Source organism: Corythoichthys intestinalis, chromosome 2 (genome assembly GCF_030265065.1).
Source record: "Corythoichthys intestinalis isolate RoL2023-P3 chromosome 2, ASM3026506v1, whole genome shotgun sequence".
In the NCBI taxonomy this organism is placed as follows: Eukaryota; Metazoa; Chordata; class Actinopteri; order Syngnathiformes; family Syngnathidae; genus Corythoichthys; species Corythoichthys intestinalis.
In genome coordinates, this window is record NC_080396.1 from 52,092,378 (window position 1) to 52,118,480 (window position 26,103).

The following is a 26,103-nucleotide window of genomic DNA, read 5'->3' on the forward strand; positions in this document are numbered from 1 at the left end:
TTATCATTCATTTTACCTAAATATTTCGAGGTATATTGCTAGTGTGTAGTACAATGTGGCGGCCATAGCAGCTGATTTTTACCATTCATTGTATTCACAAGGTTTCAAAGAGCATGCACTTTGCTAAAAATATAGTAATTACCTTAAATCCTCGACCAAATCAATCTTGAGGCACTTGTGCCTGCTTGTATGCAGTACAACTTTTGTCATGTTTCAACCTAAATCCGGCGTTAGAACGCAGAGTGTGTTTGAGTATCACAGCTCTCCCTGCCTGCGCCGGCCTCCTTCGAGAAGGCGTGGTGTAATGTCTGGAGGAAGAGTTCTATCAATTAATAGTGAAGTCTATGCCTAGGGCCCTGCCGTCTAAAATGGAAGTACTCTCCCCATCAGCTCACAGCATCTCAAGTCGAGGCCATCAGCATCTCGATTTTACCTCTATCTGATATCGGTTACTGTGGACCAAAATTTCCTTCAAGCCAGGCAGAAGTTGTTCTCTGTGGCCTCTCTGAACAAGATAGCTGCATTCTGCTTGACCCTTCAGTAGGTACATATCAGCTGCATCCAAAGTCCCAATGGGCAAAAAGGGATAATAGGACTCATCTCAGCTTGATGGCATCTCTTGGTACTAATGTCCACCAACAGTTTTAGGTATTGCCTCCATGATAGGCACTGACAATCTTACTGTCACAGATCAGGTAGGGCGCGTGGACTCACAGAACATGGCCCGGGAAAACTGCGCCAAAGTTCAAACATATGTTGTGAATTTTTCCATTCAGCTAATACTGGCACAATTTATTATTTAGAATTTAAAGTGATATTAACTGTATATATTGCACTTTGTACAGTAATGGAATATTTAAGATCCAGGTTAAAGCAAAATTAAACAAATTACTATACAAGGTGCTTCAAAAGGAATGTGCCAGAATCAGCTTGCAGCATAAAAAAACAAACAAAAAAAAAAAAAAACAATAGAAAACTCCATCTTGGACACGTGTTGTACATACCTTCAAGTTTTTTTTTTTTCAATCTTTCATGTCATCAATATTTACTGGAAATCAAAGCTGCAATCAACATAGTAAACCATGACATCGTGAGGAATGTGGAGAGAGTTCTCATAGCGACTTAATTGATGGTGGCCACATTGAGCACCTATAAAGCACCTGTAAGACATGAAAAAAAAAAAAAAAACCTTCAATGTACTGTATGTACAACGCGTGTGCAAAGTGGGGTTCTCTATTGTTTTTCAATTTTGAATTACTGCATTCTGATTTTAGCTCTTTCTTTTGTAAACACATGTACATCACTATATTCTATGAATTTAACACAACATAGAGAAAAGTACATGTCAACTGTTTTGTTGCAACCAAAGCCAGAATAAAAATCCTGAAATTTCACCTAAAAGCCAACTATTGTATCCAAAGTCTTTTGTGAGTACGGTATATAAATGGCATTATATTGGCATGATTTTTGTTTTGTTTTTTTAGCTGTCAGTGGCAGTTTGCATCGGTTTCCTGACAGCATGGAGTCCATATGCGATTGTATCCATGTGGGCAGCATTTGGTAACCCCTCCACTGTACCACCCATGGCTTTCGCAGTGGCTGCTATCTTCGCCAAATCCTCTACACTTTACAACCCTATTGTCTATTTAGTTTTCAAGCCCAACTTCCGCAAGTCCCTCTGTCGGGATGTAGCTCAGTGCAGAAGGTCACTCTTTGGGTGTTTGTGTGAGCCCAACTCCACCCAGAAGGGATTGTGCAGGCAGACTCATCACAAAGAAGAGTGCAACTCTACACGGTTGTCCAACGGGCTGCTGGAGAACCATGGCCCATGCAGACACTGTCCTTGTCCTGACATCACGACTACAAGAGAAAATTGTATCGACTACAGCCTTCAACAGACTGCAACAATCCTCCGAGGGTCGCAACATAGTGAAGTAGCTGTCAGTCAACTCTCCAATGAGCAGCAGAGTGACTTCCTCTAAGTTAGACTCACAAATAGCTAGCAACCTCAAAGACAAGCAAGCAAGTGGGAAGAAGAAAAAAAAAAAGAATGGCTGGGAGACATTTCTTGCAAGTGCTCACAGATGAATTAATTCAGTGAGAAGAACAAGTCAAAACTTTCAAAGGCCAAAGTTTAAAGAACTCATCTCTCACCTCAAATATGTGCTACTGCCAATTCCAGACGTGCAACAACCAACATGCAAGCCGATAAAAGTTGAATCAGGTCACGTGAACATGCAACGATCGAAAGATCAACTTCATTAGAGAGAAGAGCTCTCTATGAACTACCTTTTATGTATTTATTATGAATAATGTATTTGATGCTGTGTTTGGTTTATATATTTATGAATGCATGCCTCAAATTAGAAGACAACAAGGTTGTCGTTATGTACTGTAAATAGTGGATTCCTTTTTCTTTGAGCTGCATTGACTTTAATGTGTCAGCCCAAGTCATTTAAGGAAGGAACTATAGGCGCTATTTATTGCATTGTCAATCAGGTGTATCCAGGAAAACATTGTCGCACAAGAAATGTTCTATTATCCATGTACTAATTAGGGAGATCTCAGGTCAAAAACTACTCACGATAAAACTATCTACTCAATAATATACTTTTCTTAAAGATTATCTCTTTAAAAATAGCTACAGTACAAATCTTGAATTGCACTATAACTAAAAGTAGTGAAATAGTAACATTAATAAAGAAATACTTTTTTTTTTATAGGAAGAATATCAAATATGAATATGAAGGAAAATTAATGCTTAGTAATTGTGAATCTTGGACTGCTTTCACACCTGTCGTCCATTTGTGTTTTTTTTTCGATTCAGGGAGTACTGTAAATTGATACAGTTGTGTCCTTTTCTGTTTGGAATGTTTGTGGGTGCGTGATGATTACATGTACAGTATCGGACTGATGTGCGCTGTAAGCCAATAGATACATGCGTCGTCATTCCTGAAATTTTGAGTTGTGTTAATTCCTTGGCTTATATTGTTAACTAATATAGTAATCAGAATACGAAAGAGTGTTTCGGTTGATCTTAAGTGAACATCTTTTGTCTTCGTTCAACAACTTGTGGACATAATGATCTCGAACACAGGTAGCAGGAGAAACAGTGATGGATGCTGTTTTGGCGTGTGTGACTTTTTTTTCCAACTTCTTTTTTGTGGTTAGTCTACAATCTGTCAAAATCAGGAAAACATTTTATTCTATCGCCAATCCAAATGGCACTAGGAAAATATTGTTCTCATATTCATGATAAAAATGACATGCCTATCTGATGTACAATCTGCATACCACAACATGCTATTCAGAGGGCAATATAGGTGCATCGTGAGGTAAACTTTGTTAGGGTATGGCTATTTTTAAAACCATTTTGTTTAGACATTCAACTGCAGCTTTAAGTGAATCTATGGAGGACCAAGAGTCCAAAAATTCAATAAATAAATACACAATTTAATAAATAATTAAAAGTGTCATTAAAATGATTTTATTTCAATATTTATTTATTTATTTCAATATTTATTTCAACTTTTATTTATTTATTTCAATTTATATTTCAATTTTTATTTATTTATTTCAATTTTTTATTTTTTATTTTAATTTATATTTATTTATTTTGATTTATATTTATTTATTTCAATTTATATTTATTTATTTCGATTTTTATTTATTTCGATTTTTATTCATTTATTTCAACTTTTATTTATTTATTTCAATTTTTATTTATTTATTTCATCATTTATTTATTTATTTCAACTTTTATTTATTTCACTTTTTATTTATTTCATTCTTGCACTCTTGTTCCTCTGGAGGTGCAACCATGAAATAATTTTATCTGTCACGTTTGCTCGTCAAAGTTTCTAACGTCTGTTTGGTTGCTCAGCAAAGCAAGTCTTAACTAGTCAATATCAGATAATAGATTGACGCCTGAGGCATTGGCTAATTTTTATGTACACCCGATACATAAGGTGGCAGTGTAGATCCGTATCATCTGAAAAATAATTGCTCCCTCAAAATCACAAAGACGACGAAGATTAGTAGCTCTAAAGTGGACCCGTTATCGAATCGGTCACCTTTTTTTCCCCCCATATATTTAATAAAGGGACTTGCTCTCTGAAGCCACCTCATTGCATTCTGAAGCCAGCGCATTGCATTACCGTAATGCACATAATGCAAACAATAATCCAAATGAGGGGCAGCTGGTTTGACTTCGTTTTTACGAGTGGAGGCTGGCTTGACCGCAGTTCAAAACATCTTGATCTGACAGAGCCGAGATGATGCCAATAACGTTAATAATTGCTCTGTTTTGTAGGACACGTACTCAGGGTCCAAATGTCCTGCTTCAATTTCTTCTGAGAAATCTAACATGTCCCAAGAGAGCTCAAGCAAAATCTCAGATAATGTGCCATGTTGGGAAGAAATAGGACGAAGCAATCGCTTATTACTCGATCAACTCAAACCCCGCCTAGTTCACGCCCGCCCACCGAGTTTGATGAGCCAATGACAGATAAAATTATTTCATGCGGCCATACGGGGAACAAGAGTGCAAGAATGAAATAAATAAAAAGCGAAATAAATAAATGTTGAAATAAATAAATAAATGATGAAATAAATAAATAAAAATTGAAATAAATAAAAATTGAAATACATTTTGAAATAAATAAATATAAAATGAAATAAATAAATAAAAAATGAAATAAATAAAAGTTGAAATAAAAGAATAAAAATTGAAATAAATAAAAATTGAAATAAATTTTGAAATAAATATAAATTGAAATAAATAAAAATTGAAATAAATACATATGAATCGAAATAAATATAAATTGAAATAAATAATTAAAAATGGAAATAAATATAAATTGAAATAAATAAAAATTGAAATAAATAAATATAGATTGAAATAAATACATATAAATTGAAATAAATAAATAAAAATTGAAATAAATATTGAAATAAATAAATACATATTGAAATAAAAGCATTTTAATGACACTTTTAATTATTTATTTAATTGTGTGTTTATTTATTGAATTTTTTCACTCCTGGTCCTCCATATGAATCGAGTTGGTTCATGCGTCAATTCTGTTCTCACTGTAGACGAACAGCTGCAGAGCGCGAATGGAAGCTAGCCGAAACCACCTCTTCCAGGCGTTCTCACTCTGTTGTTTTATTCTGCATTCTATGTTCACATATGTCCAAACAAATCGATCCTAAGGTTTGTTTCTGAACAAACACTCAAAATGCGACTGTTAGGGAGCGCGAGAAGGAGAGGATCCCGGTGCAGACAAACAGGGCTTGTGATGAGCAATGTTTTATTAGCGACACCAAGGAAGAAGTGTTGTTGTAGCTTGCTCTGCTTGGAGTGGCTTAGCCGGCGTGAGGCGAGGGAGCTCGGAAGCAGGCAGGCGTGGAATCCGACAAGGGGCACGCAGAGAACAGGTCCTGGGGCGAGAGAAAAAACAAGTCGTGAGCCGGTGATCAGGGGAACGTATCAAAGCAATGCGAGAAACAACTGACGGTGGAACCAGACGATTTGATCGGGCGACGTGGTGGTGCGTATGCTGGGCTTTTAAATCTGGCTGTTGTTAACCGCTCTCAGCTGTGGCCGCTCCACCCGTCTGACCTGTAATCAGCCAAACTCCCCTCACCTGAGGAAGGCCTCAGGAAGAAGGAGCGGAGGCCCTAACAGCGACAGATGTGAAGGCACCTGAATTAGCAATATTTCCTCCACTGCTCACTGTAATTTAAATGTATTTAGTAATTTTGTGTTTTGCTTTAAGTGATCATCGGCATAAAAGAGTGACACGGCTCTTATTAGCATCATAGACAAGTACAGTGGTACCTCTACATACGATCGCTTCGACACACGAACTTTTCGACATCCGACGTAAAATTTGACTCGCCATTTGTTTCTACATCCGACGACATGCTCGAAATACGACGACAATGGCAGCACCGCAGACGAATGCACGGTGGATTTTCTTGTGTGACAAATCAACACTGGTTTCAGAAAAGGTTGGTACAGGTGGTGAAACAAGGAAAAAGTTGACGCTTACCTTCTAAATGAAGATGCAAATGACAGAAAAATATGAGCGTAGGGTGGGCATCCTTGAAATGGCTCAACAATACATCTCCACGGTCCTCCTCCGACCATTGTTCGCCAGTCTTTATAAGTTAAGCTGACAATTCTTATTGTGGTAACATCTCCAGAGAAATCGCCAACTTCGCCACGTTTTTATCATTTATTTCACAACTTATTCAAAACAAAAACACCTTCTGTCTGCTGCAATTGACGTTGTTCTCAAGAAAACATTCAAAGTGAAAGTGAATCTCAAGCTCACCGGTCTGTCTCTGGCAGTCAGCGCCGCGGTGCGTTCAGGGTCAGCAAAAAACGTCCGCCACATTAGAACCCGATTCGTTACATTAATACAGGAATTATTATTATTATTATTATTATTCCGATTTTGATTTATAATTTATTTGTTTTGCTATGTGTAATTGCCATTTGTAGTAGTACCAGCAGTACTTTTTAAGGATTTAGTGAAGGTTTTTGGGCTGTGGAACGAATTAATGGAATTATAATGTATTCCTATGGGAAAATCCTGCTCGACATACGACCATTTCGACTTACAAACAAGGTCCTGGAACGGATTAACTTCGTATGTAGAGGTACCACTGTATAATGATCTCAAGAGCAAGGGCATAGGTTTGATCTTAACATTAGGAGGGACGATGTAACAGGTTTCAGGGCTACATTTCTCACGGATATGAACCTAATTAATTGATAGGCTAAATGATCAATTGTCACGGATATGAACCCTAATTAATTGATAGGCTAAATGATCAATGCAAAATAAATCTGTATTGACTTGACTAACTTTAATGTGTATTGGTTCAGGTGACACAATGTTCGATTCAAACCGTTGTTTTCAAAAACTACTAAAGAAATGTTTGAAGTGCAAGTCTCTTTATAAAAAAAAAAAAACAAAAAAAAAACAAAAAAAAAACAGGGAGCTCTCCAAGAATGGGTGCACTGCTGGGGCACTCTGGAGCACCCCTAGACTCAAACTAAAGTATTTTAATATACTGTAAAAATTATTTGGGAAAATATTTATGGGAAAAAAATCTAAGATATCCAAGGACTGAACTACATCTGAGGAATACTAGATTACCCCAAGACTCAAACCAAAGTACTGTCATGAAATTCTGATCTGTGATTTAATTTCACACATATTTTTTAATGTCAGTGTACCTCTGAAGTGGACAAGCTCTTTGCTAGCTCCCTTTTTTTTGTAATAAAGAGACTTGCACTCTGAAGCCGTTGCATTGCATAACTCTAATACACATAATGCAAAAAATTATCCAAATGAGGGACGGCTAACTGGACTTCATTGTTCGTTGTGAAGGCTTGCCTGACCTGAATAGTTTTGCAGGTTAGCAAGTTCACACAGTTTAATGTTATTCTAACTCTGATGCAAGTCGGATTTTCAGTAGCAAAATTAGTGGTGTTTCCCCCACTTACTTACAGTGGCTGCTGCTGACCGAAAAAAAAACTTAAACTGAAAAGAATTCACTTGTTAAAAGGTAGGGTCTACTCTATCATTACAACATGTGGCAAGACAATCAAAATTACGTGTATAACTGAAGTCATTATATAATGCAAATACAGTTGCTTAAAAGTTGATGGGGGCAACTTATGCCTCCTGAAAAGTTGGTAGTGTTATGTCCATACCGTCCCTATGCAAACCTATGCCCTGGCTCAAGGGCGAGTTTTGCCAATATTTTTGAGTGTCAAAGATATTGGATGGCTATCACTTCCAAAAACAGCTCTGCAGCTGTGGGAAATTTTATGGATCTGCGTGAGTTTGTGTGTGTGTGTGTTTTAAGCAATGTTGTTTCGTATAACGTTTCTGTTTTTTTTTGTTTGTTTGTTTGTTTGTTTTTTGTAAGTTTTAAAAATATAGATTTTTATTCTATTAATTGTATACTTGTTGAGAAAAAAAGAATATGTGCGATGCCACAATGGAAAAAAAAGACAATCAAACTTAATTGAAGAAAACAAACGTGTAGAAGTATGCAAACTATTGAAAAGTAATATGATTAGCTGGTTACCTATAATCCAAGATTTTGGGCCAACCTCGTTCGTGCAAGTTAATGAAAAATAATCAAGTAAAGAACTATTATAAATTGTTTTGAAATGAAGGTACAAATAAGAATGAATTTAGGCTACCATCTATTTTTTGATTACTCTTATTTTCATTAACTTGGGGTGACACATTCACAAGTATTTTGTAACACGTAATGAGAGAGCAATTGCTCTTCTATGCATGTTTACAGAGTACTCTATTGCTCATGGTGTAAAAGGGAACTAGTGGAGCTTTTGCTTAATTTTAATATTAATTATAGTATCTTAAAAAAAATCATGAGGAAAAAAAAGATCATTACAGGTCTTGACAGAATTCCATTAATCATATAAAAATCCCAGTGAGTGTGGAGAAGGTTATTCAAATGGAGCTCAAAGAGATCAGGAATGGAGAAAACTTGCAAGACACCTTGCCATGCCAACACAAATCCTACCTTGCTTTAAGGATGGATTGTAGTTTTGTGATTTTTTTAAATGCTGTGTTTGAACATGAACTTTAGAACCACTTGACATGTTCCCTCTTGTTCTCAAATCATTTTTTTATTGACTGCTCTCTTTGTGAAAACTTCAGGGGGAGATTCTAAACAAAACTGTGTTTCCCTGCATGGGTGTAAAGCCAGTGCATATTAAATGTTGAGTAGTTTTTCCACCCAAATTTATATATTAATTGCCATAACAATACCATAATATATGACATGTTTGACACACGTCATGTACTTGTTGTTGTATTCATTTTACATAGCCAATTAGTTTGAGCAGGAAGGAAATACATGTGGTCTAAAAATGACATCGATTGGAAGAAACAGTTTATAAGCACACAGAGCAATTGTGTGCTGAGATAAAGTTATGCCATTGGCTGATGCCTATGCATGAGAAGGACTTAATGCTAGTGATGATAAAATGTACCTTTATTTTGAAATCTATGCTTACCAAAATGTACATGTACTTTATGTCCATATTTATCATAATAATATATGGGATTTACCTGTATATAGCGCTTTTCGTGATATTCAATTCAATTCAATTCAATTCAATTCAATTCAATTCAATTCAATTTTATTTGTATAGACCTCAATCACAACAGATGTCTCAAAGGACTTTACAGAGGCAATATGATACACAATTAGAAATGAAGCAACAAAGATGAATAGATACAGTTCAAGTCCTGGGTATCCCCTATTCAAAGACGCTTGACAAAAAAATAAATACATTTAAATGGCAAAGGGGAAGGATGCATGAGTGGATGAGGGGAGATGCTCATAAGGAAATGAAAGCGGTGTTAAACAAGTGAGTTTTTGTCAGCTTTGTGGTGCGTTAGGGAACATCTCGGATGGCGTGTGGGACTGTATTTCATACGGTAGGCAACGGAAATGGCCTTGTTTCCCCAGGTCTACACGGTGGAGAACGGGAAGTTGGCATTGGCAGGGTGCAGTTGGGTGAGGCAATAGATTACTTCAGTTGGATAAGGGAAGGCTGATTATGGAGGACGTATAGGTGGTGAACAGAAGCTTGAAGTAGATCCTCTGGGAGATATGAAGCCTGTGAAGCTTATGTAGGAGAGTAGTGAGGTTGTTGCATTTCTAGAACTTAATGAGCAGGTGGGCAGTGGAGTTTGTTCTCACTGGAATTTGTTTATTGATTTTAAAGGTAGACCATAGAGTTGGCTGCACCATAATCCAGATGGGTAGCGATGAATGAAAGCATGGATGAGGGTTTCAGCAGTATTTATCTATCTATCTATCTATCTATCTATCTATCTATCTATCTATCTATCTATCTATCTATCTATCTATCTATCTATCTATCTATCTATCTATCTATCTATCTATCTATCTATCTATCTATCTATCTATCTATCTATCTATCTATCTATCTATCTATCTATCTATCTATCTATCTATCTATCTATCTATCTATCTATCTATCTATCTATCTATCTATCTATCTATCTATCTATCTATCTATCAACCTTTAGCTCTAATGAAAGCCATGTGATGATGAATGATGAATTTTGCTTTGCATCAAATTTACCATAATGAACCAGTCATAATATGAAGAAAATTACACAATAGGAGATTTTGTCATGATTGCAATGTTATTAATCTATTCATTGAATGTATTTGTGGATGTGACCGACAAGTCTGCAAATCAACCGAGCTTTTTGTAATGTCAATTTTGTGCAGAAATTTCAAGGGTGCAAAAAGCATGACCCAGATATCATGTGGGCAAACATAAAATGGTCTTCTGTTGTTGCCAAAATGAGCAGGGTTGTTAACAAAAACATTCTATGCTACATTACATGTGACCATCTAAGCTTCTTTAAAAAAAAAAAAAAAAAAAAGTTCTAGAGAAATCGTTGATCAAACTTTAGATGTAAAGCTAAAATTTTGTTTGCAATGCAATTAAAGTACTCATACTTTATGCTAAGTGTTGTATTGTGAATATTCCAAAATTTACTAAGGTTTCACCACTGTATATGTAAATACAAATACACAGACGTGTATTAGTTTCTAAACGCACAAACAAACAGAATGTGATGAATGTGATGCATTGTGACAACATCTATATATTTGTATATGGAAAAAGGTATATAATAAAAAATGTTTTATTTATGATCATTGAACTCATTGATGTGAATAAGCGACGTTTCAGTTGCACTGTGATAAAAATGTATTTTAGATTCTTTTTTTTTTTTTTTTTTTTTTTTTAAAGAGTGATACCTTGCCAGAATTTGCAAGATGTGTACTATTCTTCAAACAAAGAGTGAATAATCAGTCAAAACACATAAATTATCTGGGATTCAAATGAAACAATATTGCATTTCAGAACAATGATGTGGTACCCATTCAGTTATCAATGTCATACAGTACTCTTATAAGATTTTACAAATTGTTTGTAAATCTGAATAGTTAATTACATGTTCATATGTGTGAGCGCAACGTTATCCAAGGCCAGGACAAACTGTCATTTGTCTCGGTTGCAAGTGAATGATAAATAAAATTTATAGAGTATCATGAATTTCATGACGTCATTTCATATCATTTGTATTGCTTCAAGTAAAGTTGTATTGTTAAAGCCAGGCACAGTTGATGAGACAAAATGAAGAGAACATCTCTTCTTCCTGGTGAAGGTAAAGTGGCAACATGGCAACAGAATCAGGAGACCTAGCAGAGTTTGGGTGACAATGCTGATTATCACCTGTTAATAACGGTACATCCATTGCTTTGCCAACGCATCCAAAAAAACAACCATTAACAATCACATTCAGAAATAATGATAATTTGAAACGCAAGCAGGCTAGGAAAAAATATGCAAATACAACATCAAAAAAAAAAAAAAAAAAAAAAAGACCAAATGAACTGTCTGCTTTCTGCGAAGCGACAATACTAATCACTTTCCCACTGTGCTTTCAAGTGTAAAAGTTGCTGATACCGACTGAGTGTGTATAACAGGAGCAGAACATTGCTCAGTTTTTAATTAACACTGCAGAGGTACATTTTGATAGTCCTATTATGTGAAATACAAGATAATCATTTATTAACACTTCTATTCTATTCTATTCTATTCTATTCTATTCTATTCTATTCTATTCTATTCTATTGTAACACTTGTATACCAGTCCATCTGATCTTAGTTTGGTGCTGCTCCAAAGAGGGGTCACTTTACCTGAATTCTCTACTAAATTTAATCTGATGCTGCTGTCCATGTCCTTAATCTATACATGTTTTCTTTCTAAATGAGTCACTGGTAATAACTTGATAGCTTTGAGAGGATTTACTCACTCTGAATGAAAATGGAGTCAGTGGGACATGATCCAGCTGCCTCACCTCAACATGTCCCTGCGGAACATGTTAAAAATAATACCTTGCCAGGTCTACCATGAGTAAAAAGATGTAAAAATATATATTAAGGTAGATTACTCTTATTTGTTTATATCATTTATGAATTTGACTGAGCATATTCAAGATCCCTGTTTGTAATTAGATAATAATTACTGTATGTTGCCATAAGGCTTCTCTACTACGTACTGTACCTGCGTTAACATTCATTAATATCACCAAAGGTTGTCTAAGATTTAGTCTTATAAAGTCCCATATTTTCCTTCCCCAGTGATCTTAATTATCCTCTCATCATGTGAGAATGTTTCTGGTGCGGCCCAGACCAGGCATTTGTTGCCCATGGGCAGACTTCCTCAAAAGAAACAGTTCATTAAGTTCGACAGTCCTTGTCTTTGCTCCCACAGACTGCGTGGAAAATTGAGCCAAGTTACACTGCGTTGCCAGAATAAATAATTTCATTTTTGAACATTGTCTCCTGTCTCCCATACAGTATGTGAACGTACCATCCACTCATACAGGATATTACTGTAGTCTATCTTTATTTTCTGACTGTTTAGTTTATTTGATTAGACAGTTCCAGTAACATGTCAGAAAATAACTTTTACGAGAAAAGAATGAAATGCTGTTAAGACTGACAAGACAATTCACTTCCTTGTTGTCGTTTACAATGAACATGATAAAATCGAAGGTATACAAAGAGCAGCATGAATCATTGGTAGAGTGCTCGGAAGTGCCGTTAGGCAAAAAGTCAAAGAGTTTTTAACATAAGCAATTACTTCAGTAACCCCTATAAGACTGTCACGAGACCATCATAATTATGACATGACACTGTCATGAGCATTATTTGAATGCTTATGACGGATGACATTTCGTTTCCTATGGCAAATTATGTCACTAACCCCATTTATGTCCAGTCCGCATCTTTTAAATCCATTCAAAAATGACATCATTTGTGACATTGGCATGAGCATTCATTAATGCTCATGCCAATGTCATGTCATAATAATGAATAATAAACCCATTGTCAAAGTGATTCCATTTCGTTCTCATAGAAGAATATTTTCTTTTCTTTTCTTTTCAAAGCTTGCTTGAAAGTGTTCATCTTTGCTTGTGCCTCTGGGTCCTATGATCAATCTCGTGGCCTCCTTAAAGTGCGCAAAAAAAAAAAAAAATTCACATGGAGCGCTGCCATCAACATTACTTGAAAGAATTGAGACTCATGGTTTTAATTTGGCATCGATAACCCATGGAGAACCAGAGGTGTGATAATTTTAATTTGATGGTAGAAAATCTGTTTATCTGAGCATGAGCACACGCACAATTTATTGGCATAATAATAGGCCAATTGTTAACATTAACTCAAATAGGGTTTTTCAATTGATAGTTAGGTAGGTCTTAAATTTAGCGGTTTTGCGAATTATGGTGATGACTGCTTGCCCTCAAAAATGTATATGCACATGCCTGAGGCTCAGGACCTAGAAGGATAAACAGCGAAACCAAAACTAAGGACTGATGTGATCACAAAAATAAACATCCATACCTAATTCGGTTTCACATTGTATGTGATTTGAAATGCAATGACATTAAAGCAATTTAACATGGAAGCAATTACCACACAGCAGTGCAAGTTTTTGTTTTGTTTTTTTACTGTCAATGACTCAGAGTTACAGTACTATTTGCAAGAGGGATGGCGACGCTACAAGGGGTCTTGAATCGAGTTGCTATGAAAATAACAATTAAAATTAAATTAACACTGCTGATGCCTGTATATTACTGTACAGTACTTATTTTTGTGCTTATCTCTTTTTATACCTTTTGTTTTGTGAGTACTACAAGGTTCAAATCAGGTCACAGAATTTTTTTTTTTTCTCTCACAGCAGGTTTAAAGTTATTATCTACCTGGAGGTATCATTTTGTCTGTAGAGTAATACATATCAGAGGTTAGTGAACATAATCCATTGATCATACCAAAACACAGCCCCCACCTGGTTTTAACGCATAATTTGGTTTGCTAATAATCATTGGGATACAAACAGTCCTTGTTTTCCACTGTCCAAAAAACTCCTAAATTTTTCAGTGATAATTTTAAAGGTTTTTTAATTTTTATTATATATATATATATTATTTTTATAAATGCTCTTTTATCACATATATTTTCAAGACCGGGGCCGGATTTATGGGTGGGCCAGGGTGGGCACGGCCCACCCAGATGTGAGTCGTGCCCACCCAATCAAAATGTCGGTGTTCTGTTATGCATAAAAGATTGATGGGTTTTGTGATTGAATACCTGAGTTTATTGCTTTTACGTCTTATTAGCATCATCTAGTGGACGCCTTAATTTACTGCATCCCATGTGCATTTTATTTGAAAGAAACTGTCACACGGATGTTCAGTAGTTGTTCAGTAGGGAATCACACGACGACGGCCGCAGTCAGTTCGCACCATCTCTGTGACCACTTTGCCTTGAATTTGAGGTTGCATCGCCGGTAGGTATTGTTTAAATGTGTTTAAAAACGTAAATATGTGAATTGTGTGTACTTCAGTGCTAAAAAAGTGAGACAGATTTACTTAGCATGAAACTTGTGATATGCTAATTACCCACGAGTTAGAGGGTCGGCAAAATGGCGTTTCGGGCGCTCTGCTAATTGTTTATTCATATTTTCATATGCAGTTTGCTACAGATAGGGCAGTACATATGCGATTTCATATATTGTGCATAATTTGATTGTGTTGTTTTGTCTGTTTTCTTTAGTTTCACCCTTTTGAGTGTTAATAAACCTGCTTAGACATAGCCACGTCTGTAGAGTCGTTGATACGAGAAAGGTGTTCATAGCCACGACTATCGTGACGGCACAGTCTCTATTTAGCGTCGCATTGGATATAGAGAACGCACGGGGAGTTGGTCTCACCTACTTTTTTATTGCAGGATTAACGGTTACTGTTGGCCGCAACCACGCCGAACAAGCAATCACCAAAACAAGCTGTTTTTCCAACCTCATTTGTTATCCGCGCGCTTCCTCTCTCTCCTCCAGACACATTCTCGCAGTCGGACATCCGGGCATTAATGATGTCACCAGCCACAACAATGCGTCGCCATATTGAAATGGGGGCAAAACACGAGTCACAAGCAGTTGCTCTGTCCTTTATTGAAGTACAAACGCGTTGAACTTTTGTCTTATTTGCGGTCTTTTTTTCCATCGGAATGACTAAAAGTTGCCGTGTTGAGGTTTGTAACACAAGGAAGAGTTCGGAGCCGCATTTGAAGTTCTTTATTCTTCCTCGTGAGAAGAAAAGGACAAGCAAATGGCTGAAAGCAATTAATTAAGGAACAGTAAAACAAGACGGTTCAGTGGACCATTCTCGCCAGTGGGAACCTAAATCCAGGCACATTTACTGTACGTTTGCAGCTGACATTTTATTACTGGTGAGTAAACTTTAATCGATTTTTCTTGCCCCAATTAGCTGCTAGGATTCAATAGACTAAGCATTTTTATTATTACCGTAACTGACAACTTGCAAAGCGTTATTTTTCTTTTGCCATGAACTGCTCTGATCGGTCAATCGGTATATTATTGGCCTGGTGGGAATTGGTTATTTTGCCGTGACGTGTTCACAGCTAAATAACGCTTGGAGGCAAATTACCGGTTACGGCAGAAATGATCACTCCGTATATACTACCAGTTTTCTTAGTTCCTCACAGTACATATTCCACGTAATTGGTAAAGGTCAACTTACTGGGTGACTTTGTGAGGTAGTTGTAGATGTTACCGAACTCCACTGCAGGCAATTCCTTTGGATTGCTTATCCAGCTATCAGCTGCGACTTTGTATGGGCAGATTTGCTGGCCAATACACGCTAATTTTAAGTTGTATCGCCTCCTCGCGTCTGTCGGCAGTGACTCCTGATAATAAGTCATGTTTAAGATGTTTTTAATGAAAAAAGACGCAAAACACACCTGAAATATATGAATTTCAGGCGTTTGTCTACGGATGTTTACCTGTGTGTGCCCCCATCTCAAAATGGCGACACGTTGCTATGCGAGATGACGTCATCGTGACATCACGCCGACAGCGAGAATGAAAAAAAACAAACAAACAAAAAACAAACCCCCCCAAAATTAATGCAGCCTCAACGGGACACAAGCCAGTGTCCTACTTGCACCGTTCCGAAGCCTGGAGAAATGCAGAGGGTTAAAAAAAAGCCCACATTTGGGGTGCCCCCTCAAGTTTTCTTAGTGCCCACCCTGGTGGGTAAACCTAGATCCGGGCCTGTTCAAGACTATTTACATTGTAAAGTCTCAATGAAGATATCAGAACTATGAAATAACATGTGGATTTACGTATGTACTTGGCAAAAAAAAAAAAGTCAAATGACTGAAAACAGATTTTATATTCAACTTTCTTCTAAGTATCCACCCTTTGCTCTTTTTACTTTTTTGCACACTTTTGGCACGCTCTCAATGACCTTCATGATGCAGACACTTGAAAAGGTTTTCACTCACATATATGCCTTATGATGGTTAATAGGTGGAATTTGTTGCCTTTTCAATGGGGTTGGGACCATAGTTGGTGTAGTTGATTCCAACAAAGTACATGCAGTTTGTCAGTCATTTGTTAGTTTCAGGGCTACGCAGTGACTAAGCTAGCATCGGTCAATGGTGGTTGAAATCAACTCCATCGACGAAGTAAACCCCCGCTTCCTCGATTATTAAGTCTTATGTAAAAAATTCTGATCTTCCCCTTTAAGTTCAATTATCGGAAAGTGAATTACATGCGATTACATTTTTCTGTGGTCATTCTTATGTTGAAGCAGCAAAGGGAGGTAAATTGGTAAAACTAACCGATAAATTACTTTTACAGTAACTTAGTTATTTTGATAATAAAGTCATCTGTAAAGTGACTGGATTACTTGTTGAGGCGTAATCAGTAATCGCTTTTTCAAGTAATCTGTGACAACACTGCTTAAGTTAATGGGGTTGTGTATGATTTGTGCAATTCTCCAGAAAACGCATAATTGTGAATGTTTATGTCAAATAGATGGCGGCAATATATTGTCTGGGCGGGTCTTGATTGCACCTGGGCCACAAGTTTCTGACCATTGCTTTTGGAGAATCCATCAGTATTTGGGCAAAATTGTGAATTCCCTATCTGCCACTGCAAGAAGCATACCTACTGCACGTAAAGTCAATTTATAAAAACAAACATATCACACAATGTAAATATGTTTGTTTTGACAGAAAATACTGGAAAAGACAGTCAACTGTGGATAAAAGAATCTCTCAGTGACTCCAGATAATGATCACTTCTAATGGCAATGTAGTAAGAAAAATAGAAATAATCGTGAACACTCACAAATGATCTTTATTCATTCTTTGCCATATTGAATTGGAAGACAGACTGCACTTGATGTTTTTTTTTTTTTTTTCATCAAATTAAAGGGACTATACAAAGTTTATTCACTTTTTTTGTCACGACTGCCACCTCCGTCCCAAAGCGTAACTGCAGCTCGTGTTTTGCGCTCATTCTTGTGGCAGCATGAATGGTTTTGTGCATTAACACATTAAATTAACGATTGTCATGAATACGTTCATATTTACGGCGTAATGAATTGAACGCATCATATTTCTGTCTCATGAACGTTACAATGAATACGCTCAGTCTAGTGGTTGTGAGCGGCGGTATGAAAAAATATCTGAACCTTTTGGAATTTCTCACATTTCTGCATAAAATCACCATCAAATGTGATCTGATCTTTGTCAAAATCACACAGATGGAAAAACAGTGTCTCCTTTAACTAAAACCACACAAACATTTATAGGTTTTCATATTTTAATGAGGATATTATGCAAACAATGACAGAAGGGGGAAAAATAAGTAAGTGAACCATCGCATTTAATATTTTGTCCCAACACCCCCCTTTGGCAGCAATTACTTAAACCAGACACTTCCTGTAGCTGCAGATAAGTCTGGCACATCGATCAGGACTAATTTTGGCCCATCTCTACAAACCTGCTGTAGTTAAGTCAGATTCCAGGGATGTCTGGCATGAATGGCTGTCTTTAGGTCATGCCACAGCATCTCAATGGGGTTCAAGTCTGGACTTTGACTTAGCCACTCCAAAATGTGTATTTTGTTTTTCTGAAACCATTCTGAAGTTGATTTTATCCTGTGTTTTGGATCATTGTTTTGTTGCAGCATCCATCCTCTTTTTAGCTTCAACTGTTTGACGAACGGCCTCAGGTTTTTCTGCAAAACATCCTGATAAACTTTTGAATTCATTCTTGCATTAATGATTGCAAGCTGTCCAGGCACTTAGGCAGCAAAACAGCCCCAAATCATGATGCTTCCTCCACCATGCTTCACGGGGGGGATGAGGTGTTGATGTTGGTGAGCTGTTCCATTTTTTTCCTCCACACATGACATTGTGTGTTACTCCCATACAATTCAACTTTGGTTTCATCAGTCCACAAAATATTTTTGCCAAAACGTCTGTGGAGTGTCCAAGTGCCTTTTTGCGAACATTTAACGAGAAACAATTTTTTTTTTTTTTTTTAAGACAGCAGTGGCTTCCTCCATTGAGTCCTCCCATGAACACCATTCTCGGCTACAGTTATACAAATAGTTAATGTGTGCAGAGAGATATTGGACTTTTCCAGTGATTACTGTAAGTTTTTAGCAGACACTCTTGGATTCTTTTTTTTCCCTCTCTGAGTATTCTGCACTTAACTCTTGGCATCATCTTTGGTGGACTGCTGCACCTTGGGAGAGAAACAACAGTGCCAAACTCTCTCCATTTGTAGAGAACTTCTCTGACTGTCGATTGATGAACATCCAGACTTCAAGAGATGGTTTTATATCCTTTCCCAGCTTTATACAAATCAACAATCCTTGATCACAGGTCTTCAGACAGCTCTTTTGATTGAGCCATGATGCACATAAGACAATGCTTCTCATCAAGATATTGCTTACCAGTTGTGTTTTTTATAGTGGGCAGGGCAGCTTTATACCATTCACCAGTGATTGGGCACGCACCTGACATAAAATAAATATTTTTCCCCCTTCAGTCATTGTTTGCATTTTATCCTCATTAAATATGAAAACCTATTAATGTTTGGGTGGCTTTAGTTAAAGTAGAATCTGAATTTTCATCTGTGTGATTTTGACAAAGATCAGATCACATTTGATAGTAATTTTATGCAGAAATGTGAGAAATTCCACAAGGTTCAGATACTTTTTCATACCAATGTATAATGAACGTAATAACAGATTGCAGCAATTATTGGGGAGAAGGAAGAACAGAACTCCAAAAGTTCTTTTTTTGTTCAACCATGAACTTTAGTTCAAAAATGTGAATTATGATGTATGAACTTAACAGTTTATTATAAAATTTGTGAACAGCAATTTGAAGTTCATGTATAAACAAAACTTTCACAACACTGAGTACAAACATAAAGCAAGAAGCGTTTGGCCCATCAAATCAGCACCAGAAACGTAAAACAGTAGCAAGTCTTTAGTTGGTCAAATAAATGTTTTCGTCAAGCGGAGACCAGGCGGAGGCTCAGTGAAGCAGGGCTGCTGCCACAGGGACGAGCATGGATGTGTACAGGCGTGCGCTCCCCTGAAGTGTTCGACTCAAAATCCCGTAATTGAAGGGACAAAAAAAAGGGCTTTTTGAGGTAGTCTCAGTTAAAATGTTAGGGCTCTGTGTACTCATCAGGGCATTGGTGGGCATGCATGGAGTAGAAAAGTGTTCTAAATTAACAGTGATTTTAATTTTTAATTCAGTAATTTAAAAAGTTTTTTTATCAGTCTGTTTGACTGAAAAGTTTTACATTGTGTCTGTCTTCATCCATTTGACTCAAACTGTGTGTTGTTTTAATTCTTAAGTGTTTTTCTGGCTTCGTTTTTGTGCTCATGTTCATGGTTTCTAAGTGTGTTCAATTTTCTAGCTCAAATATTCGGTGGAACACACATCCACTCTCAATTCAAGGTTTAAGCATCGCCAACGCTTCCTTGACAGCAGTCAGAAGTTTCATTATCAACTTTCCGCTCTATGGCAGGCTAAACTCAAAATAATCCCTGTTCTGGGTAGGACGAGTTCAGAAATTCAAGTCAACGCTTTGGCCCTGGCTTTTCCACAGCAGTGCTTAAGTCTTATCTGTACCCCCGTTTCTCTCCTCCTCCAGAATTTACCATTCGGGACTACAAATTAACTCTGTCTACCAGCTGGACTGGACTGACAGGACAAATTCCGAAAGATGATTTATTGCATCAGCTCAGGCTACATGCATGGAAGACTGACAACACTCGTTGGTCACGCCTTCTGTCTCTACGGACTCTGATTGTCGAGTTTTTTTCACACAAATTCGATTTGAAAAATAATAATAACAAACCAATTTTAATTGGACCCCCCGAAAGATCATCTTATCCTCCAAATAAAGGATCGGATTTGGTCAGGTCGGGTAGAATAGGATAGCTTATCCATCTTGTTTCTCATTATGTGTTAGCTGTGCATTACTTTTAAAATATATACATTAGTAGTTACAGAACAAGAAAAATTCATTTCACCTATCAATAAATCAGTATCATCATTTTGTTGCTGTTGAGCAAGGAGAGGCAAAATAGGTTATACCCTAAAAAGGCATCAAGGATTTGGATAAATTTCTTCTTCACTTTCTCCAAGCCTGTGGACTTTTCCTATGCCTGTAAACAGATCTACACTCTAAAAAATGATTCATGAGGCTAGTTAGTATGACTTGAAAACATGAGCTTTTTCAACATAAAAATGGCTTTTTTTTACTATTCATTGTTTTATTAAGTTGGTAACTTCTTTTATGGAGTTAATCAAAGTTAAATATTAAGAAAGACGTATTAACTTAAAAGTATATTGTTTTTGAATAAACTTTTCTGCTTTCACGTAACAAAGGGAAAGATTAAGTGAGTGAAATTTAATTTCTATTCCATTATTAAGTTCGTGCAACTTCCTATATTCCCATCACATGTGCATATTACCACGGGAAAAGAATTGGCCATTTTCTGCCTTACAATATTTGCAGTCAGAAAGAAAATGAAAACAGATTTCATTACCATACATCAAGCAGCATACTCGAAAAAATTACAAAAATGTTTACAACATTTAAATAAATTATCTTAAAACAGGAGTTACTTTTCAATCACCCTATATTGTTTGACCATTTGCAAACATTTTGTTGTACACTTGTTTTGCACTGTGTGTTGTTGTGCCATATCTGTGAATCAAAGTACTGGAAGTACACTTTTCGTTTATACCTGCACCTGAAGTGAACTGTTGACAATGTTTAGGATGTTTATATTGGTTTTGCTCTGCACTTTCATTTTGTCCATTCTTTTGAGTTTTGAAATATGTATATTTTTCCAAATAAAACTGGAGTTGCCATGTCCAATTTATTTTGAAAAACAAGGTACTCTTAGGTGGCACGGTGGCTGAGTGGTTAGCACGTCCGCCTCACAGTTCTGAGATCAACGGTTCAATCCCAGGCTTCAGCCTTCCTGTGTAGAGTTTGCATGTTCTCCCCGTGCCCGCGTCGGTTTCATCCCAAAAACATGCATGGTTGGCTGATTGAGCACTCTAAATTGTCCGTAGGTATGAGTGTACCTGAATGGTTGTATGTCTCCTTGTGCCCTGCGATTGGCTGGCAACCAGTTCAGGGTGTCCCCTGCCTACTGCCCATAGTTAGCTAAGGTAGTCTCCAGCACCTCCGCGACCCTTGTGAGGAAAAAGTGGCATGGAAAATGAATGAGTTGCTCTTACTCAATAAATTAAAGTACCATTTTGCATCAACTTTTGAGTTGAGAAATTAAAATGAAGGAGTTATAGCAACCTAAATGAAGTAGTTTTATTTCTTATTAATGCTATAAAAATTGAGTTGGTTCTACACAATAAAGCTTGTGGAGGACAATAAATAATGATGGTTCTGCACTTTCATTTTGTCCATTCTTTTGAGTTTTGAAATATGTATATTTTTCCAAATAAAACTGGAGTTGCCATGTCCAATTTATTTTGAAAAACAAGGTACTCTTAGGTGGCACGGTGGCTGAGTGGTTAGCACGTCCGCCTCACAGTTCTGAGATCAACGGTTCAATCCCAGGCTTCAGCCTTCCTGTGTAGAGTTTGCATGTTCTCCCCGTGCCCGCGTCGGTTTCATCCCAAAAACATGCATGGTTGGCTGATTGAGCACTCTAAATTGTCCGTAGGTATGAGTGTACCTGAATGGTTGTATGTCTCCTTGTGCCCTGCGATTGGCTGGCAACCAGTTCAGGGTGTCCCCTGCCTACTGCCCATAGTTAGCTAAGATAGTCTCCAGCACCTCCGCGACCCTTGTGAGGAAAAAGTGGCATGGAAAATGAATGAGTTGCTCTTACTCAATAAATTAAAGTACCATTTTGCATCAACTTTTGAGTTGAGAAATTAAAATGAAGGAGTTATAGCAACCTAAATGAAGTAGTTTTATTTCTTATTAATGCTATAAAAATTGAGTTGGTTCTACACAATAAAGCTTGTGGAGGACAATAAATAATGATGGTTCAACTAGAATAATTGAGTTAGTCCAGTTAAAAAAATTTATAAGGGAAGTACTTAATCATTGCTTAGTTGAATTTACTCAAAAAATTAAATGCAAATTGTTACAACATTTTTTTTAAGTAGAGCCAGTGGATTTTTTTTTTGAGTGTAAGGCCATCACCATATTTTGTCATTGCTCATACTGCATGGACAACAACAGAATTTAAATCACTTGCATTTGATTTTTTTCCTTCACTAAACACTTCACCTTGTTGACTAATAGAACATTTGACTAATTTACTAATATTAACTAACCCTAGAACACTGTATTTCAGTCGTGTTTTTTTTTCGTTCACTTGACAATCTGTCAATTTTCTGTAGTGTAGTATAGTGTTCTGTTCGGTACATAGACCGCACAAAACAATTAAAAAACTAAGTACAAAACTCAGACATCAGGTAACTTTAAATACAAAAAAAACAGGTTTCATAACTGAATATGGTACTACTGCACTGACAGACTGATTTTATATCTGGATGATTTAAGACAGTTAAACATCCAAAAGAATTTTGCAAGTGAAGTTTTCATTTCAGGAAGATCAGAAATTGGATCCATCTGAAAGTAAAACTCATTGCACGGAATGAGGCAGAATTGCATCTCTTTGGTAACTCACAAAGAGTTGCTTATGTCATATCTTAAACAACACTTAGCAGTCAGAAAGTTTCAAGCTGAAATCCGGAACTTTATGAGCATTATATTTGCATTTTAAAGAAAATGATGAAATGAGATAACACACGCAGTAACAACAGTAGAAATTTTCTCAGCTTAGAAAACTTAGCAGACAGTTTTGATTGTCGAGTATCCAAGGGAGTAGTTTCCTTTTCAGCAGTCTTTCTTAGCTGCTCTAGCCCCATAAAAACACAAATTGTTGTTTCCCGTGTGGGTGCTGAGATCCCAGTGTGATTTTGAGGAGTAATGAGGTACCCATAAGCAAGATGTGTGCAACCCCTTCAATACGGTTTTCTTCATTAATGTGGTAAGAAATAATTAAGTGCCTGAGTGGAGATCAGTTCTTGGTGTATGTAGTTCTACTGCAGTTCTAGTTTAGCTTTTTTATACATCATTTATTTAATTGTTATTATGAGAGTCAGAGTATTACATTTTTAACAAGATTATCTGAGACTATGGTCTCAATTGAAGAGCAAAACACAAGATCATATCTAAAAACACAACAGCAAATCACAGAAATATAGCAAATCACAAAAAACAATGGCAAAAATCAAGTACACAGTGTCAGAACAAAAAAACAGTGAGAAATTATAAACAACAACATCAGCAAATCAAAATAACACATCGACATGGGCTTCTCACAATCAGATATTTAGTGGCCAATCACGAATTTGCTCATCAGTGTATTATTAAAGAAATAAAATGAAGAAAAAAAGAATGGTGTTATCATAAAGATAAGGAGATTTGACTTTCCAAAGAGGACCATAGACTGTCTCAGATAATATTGTTTAAAATTTAACACTCTGACACTCATAATAAAATTGAAATAAATGATGTATAAAATGGCTAATCTAGAACTACAGTAGAACTACAGTCCCTGACAAAAGTCTTGTCGCTTATCCATTTTGTAGAAACAATTGCTAATAACCTAACTTTTAATTATTCAATTGGTTTCAGAAATGGCTCATATTAAAGCTAAGACCCTCCCAAATGATGTTGAATGTACAAAAATATATTTGTTTCACTGAAAAATGTTTTATTATTTAATGAAGACATAAAGGTCAAATTTTGGCAAGACAAAAGTTTTGTCGCCTACAGAAAGTAGTGTGAAAATTGGACAAAAAATGTACTTCAAATACAAAAATATGTTACATAACATAAGCAAATTAAGTAGTGGTGCTGTGAGATCCAAATTTAATATTTTGTATGACTTCCGTGGGCTTGAAGGACTGCATCCATGCGGTTCGGCAAGGTTTCATACGATTTATTGATGAAGTCATCAGGAACATCAAAGAAAGCAATCTTGCATGCCTCCCAGAGTTCATCAACATTCTTGGGTTTCGTCTTCCATGCTTCCTCTTTCATACTACCCCAGATATGCTCAATGATGCTCATGTCTGGGCTGGCCAGTCCTGTAGGATCTTGATCTTTTTTGCCTTGAGGAACTTTGAGGTAGAGATTGTAGTATGCGATGGAGCACCATCCTGCTGCAGAATTTGTCCCTTTTTATGGATAGGAATGTAAGAGGCAGCTAAGATTTGTTTATATTTCAGACTATTTATGTTGCCTTCCACCCTGCAGATCTCTCGCACACTCCCATACTGGATGTTACTCCAGACCATGATTTTACCAACACCAAACTTGACTGTTTTCTGAGTGAATCTCGAATCCATGTAGGCTCCAGTAGGTCTTCTGTAATTTTTGCAGTGACTCTGGTGTAATTTAATGGAAGATTCATCTGAAAAATCCACCTATTGCCACTTTTGCAGCGTCCATCCTTTTGACAGGCTGTGGGCCTTGTTTTTTTTTCATTGTCCGCACCCTGAGAGATCTGATGCTTAAAGTTGTGGTTGCACAACAGTACTCTGGATCAGAATATGTAATGATATTTATTGCTTAAATGTATTGCCTTTTTAGCCAACCCATACACACATCTCTCTTCTGCAGCTCATGGCAAATAAACCCTCTCCATATGTATGAAACCAGTACATTTAAAATATATATACTGTATATATCTAAACACCCTTGAGGAAAAATATATCCAAGAGCACGGAAAGCACCGACACAGTGTGTCTGAAAGCTAACTTGAATTAAGAGGAGGGACACGATGTTTCAATTCCCTGCTGTTTGGCAAAAGAAGTCGATAGTCAACAGCAGACAGAAACAGAAATTAATGAGCTCTTGCTGACATCAAAATTATTTAAAGAAGCCTGTACTACAGTTAGAAAACAGGACCTACTTAACTTGTCAAAGTGTGATGAAACAGGGTGTTATGAGAGTCTATAAACAGTAATTAGTGAAAATCCTACAGTTTTTAAACTATGTATTTGACAGTGTGATCACAACAGGTACTTTAATTGGGAGCTGGAGACTTTTTACAATCTCTTCAGAATGTAAGTCATTGAATGAATTATAAGAACCTATTCTAAAAGTATTGAAGTTTATTCTCAATAAATGTTATTTAAAAAGCCAAGTATCTTTAAGAACATATATTGACCTTCGACAAACCATCAGAGATATGAAGTATCTAATACATCAAACTTGGTGAATGCAGAGGGCCTCATCTTCATCACTATATTAATAAATATGCCCGCAAGACAGCGAAATGTAAATGTTCTTCTAATGAGGAACATATTGAATTCTGCTTTCAGGCTCGCCTGTATAACGCTCACGGCTAGGATTTGTCTGATAAGCACTCCCTAAAAGAGGTAGGGAGTCTGAATCCCACAAGCTTATGCCAGTTAGTTAACTTGCCAGAGAAAAACAGATTTTGACCTCGAAGAATGGTTTCATTCAACTGCATCTCAGAAAATGTAAAGTTAAGACGGCGTCAAGCCACATTCGACCTCAGTGGG

The 26,103-nt window shown here is 36.6% G+C and overlaps 1 protein-coding gene across 4 annotated transcripts in view; it reads left to right on the forward strand.

Moving 5' to 3' along the window:
* opn7b (opsin 7, group member b) overlaps positions 1-3,464 on the forward strand; it is a 66,962-nt gene extending 63,498 nt beyond the window's left edge. For 2 of the 4 annotated variants that reach the window (XM_057830066.1, XM_057830067.1), the window contains exon 6: positions 1,485-3,464. In XM_057830066.1, coding sequence (XP_057686049.1) covers positions 1,485-1,982 — 498 coding nt within the window. In that variant the 3' untranslated portion in view covers positions 1,983-3,464. The remainder of the gene's footprint in view (positions 1-1,484) is intronic. The other 2 variants (XM_057830068.1, XM_057830069.1) reach the window with 1 other exon arrangement.
* The last annotated feature ends 22,639 nt before the right edge of the window (positions 3,465-26,103 follow it).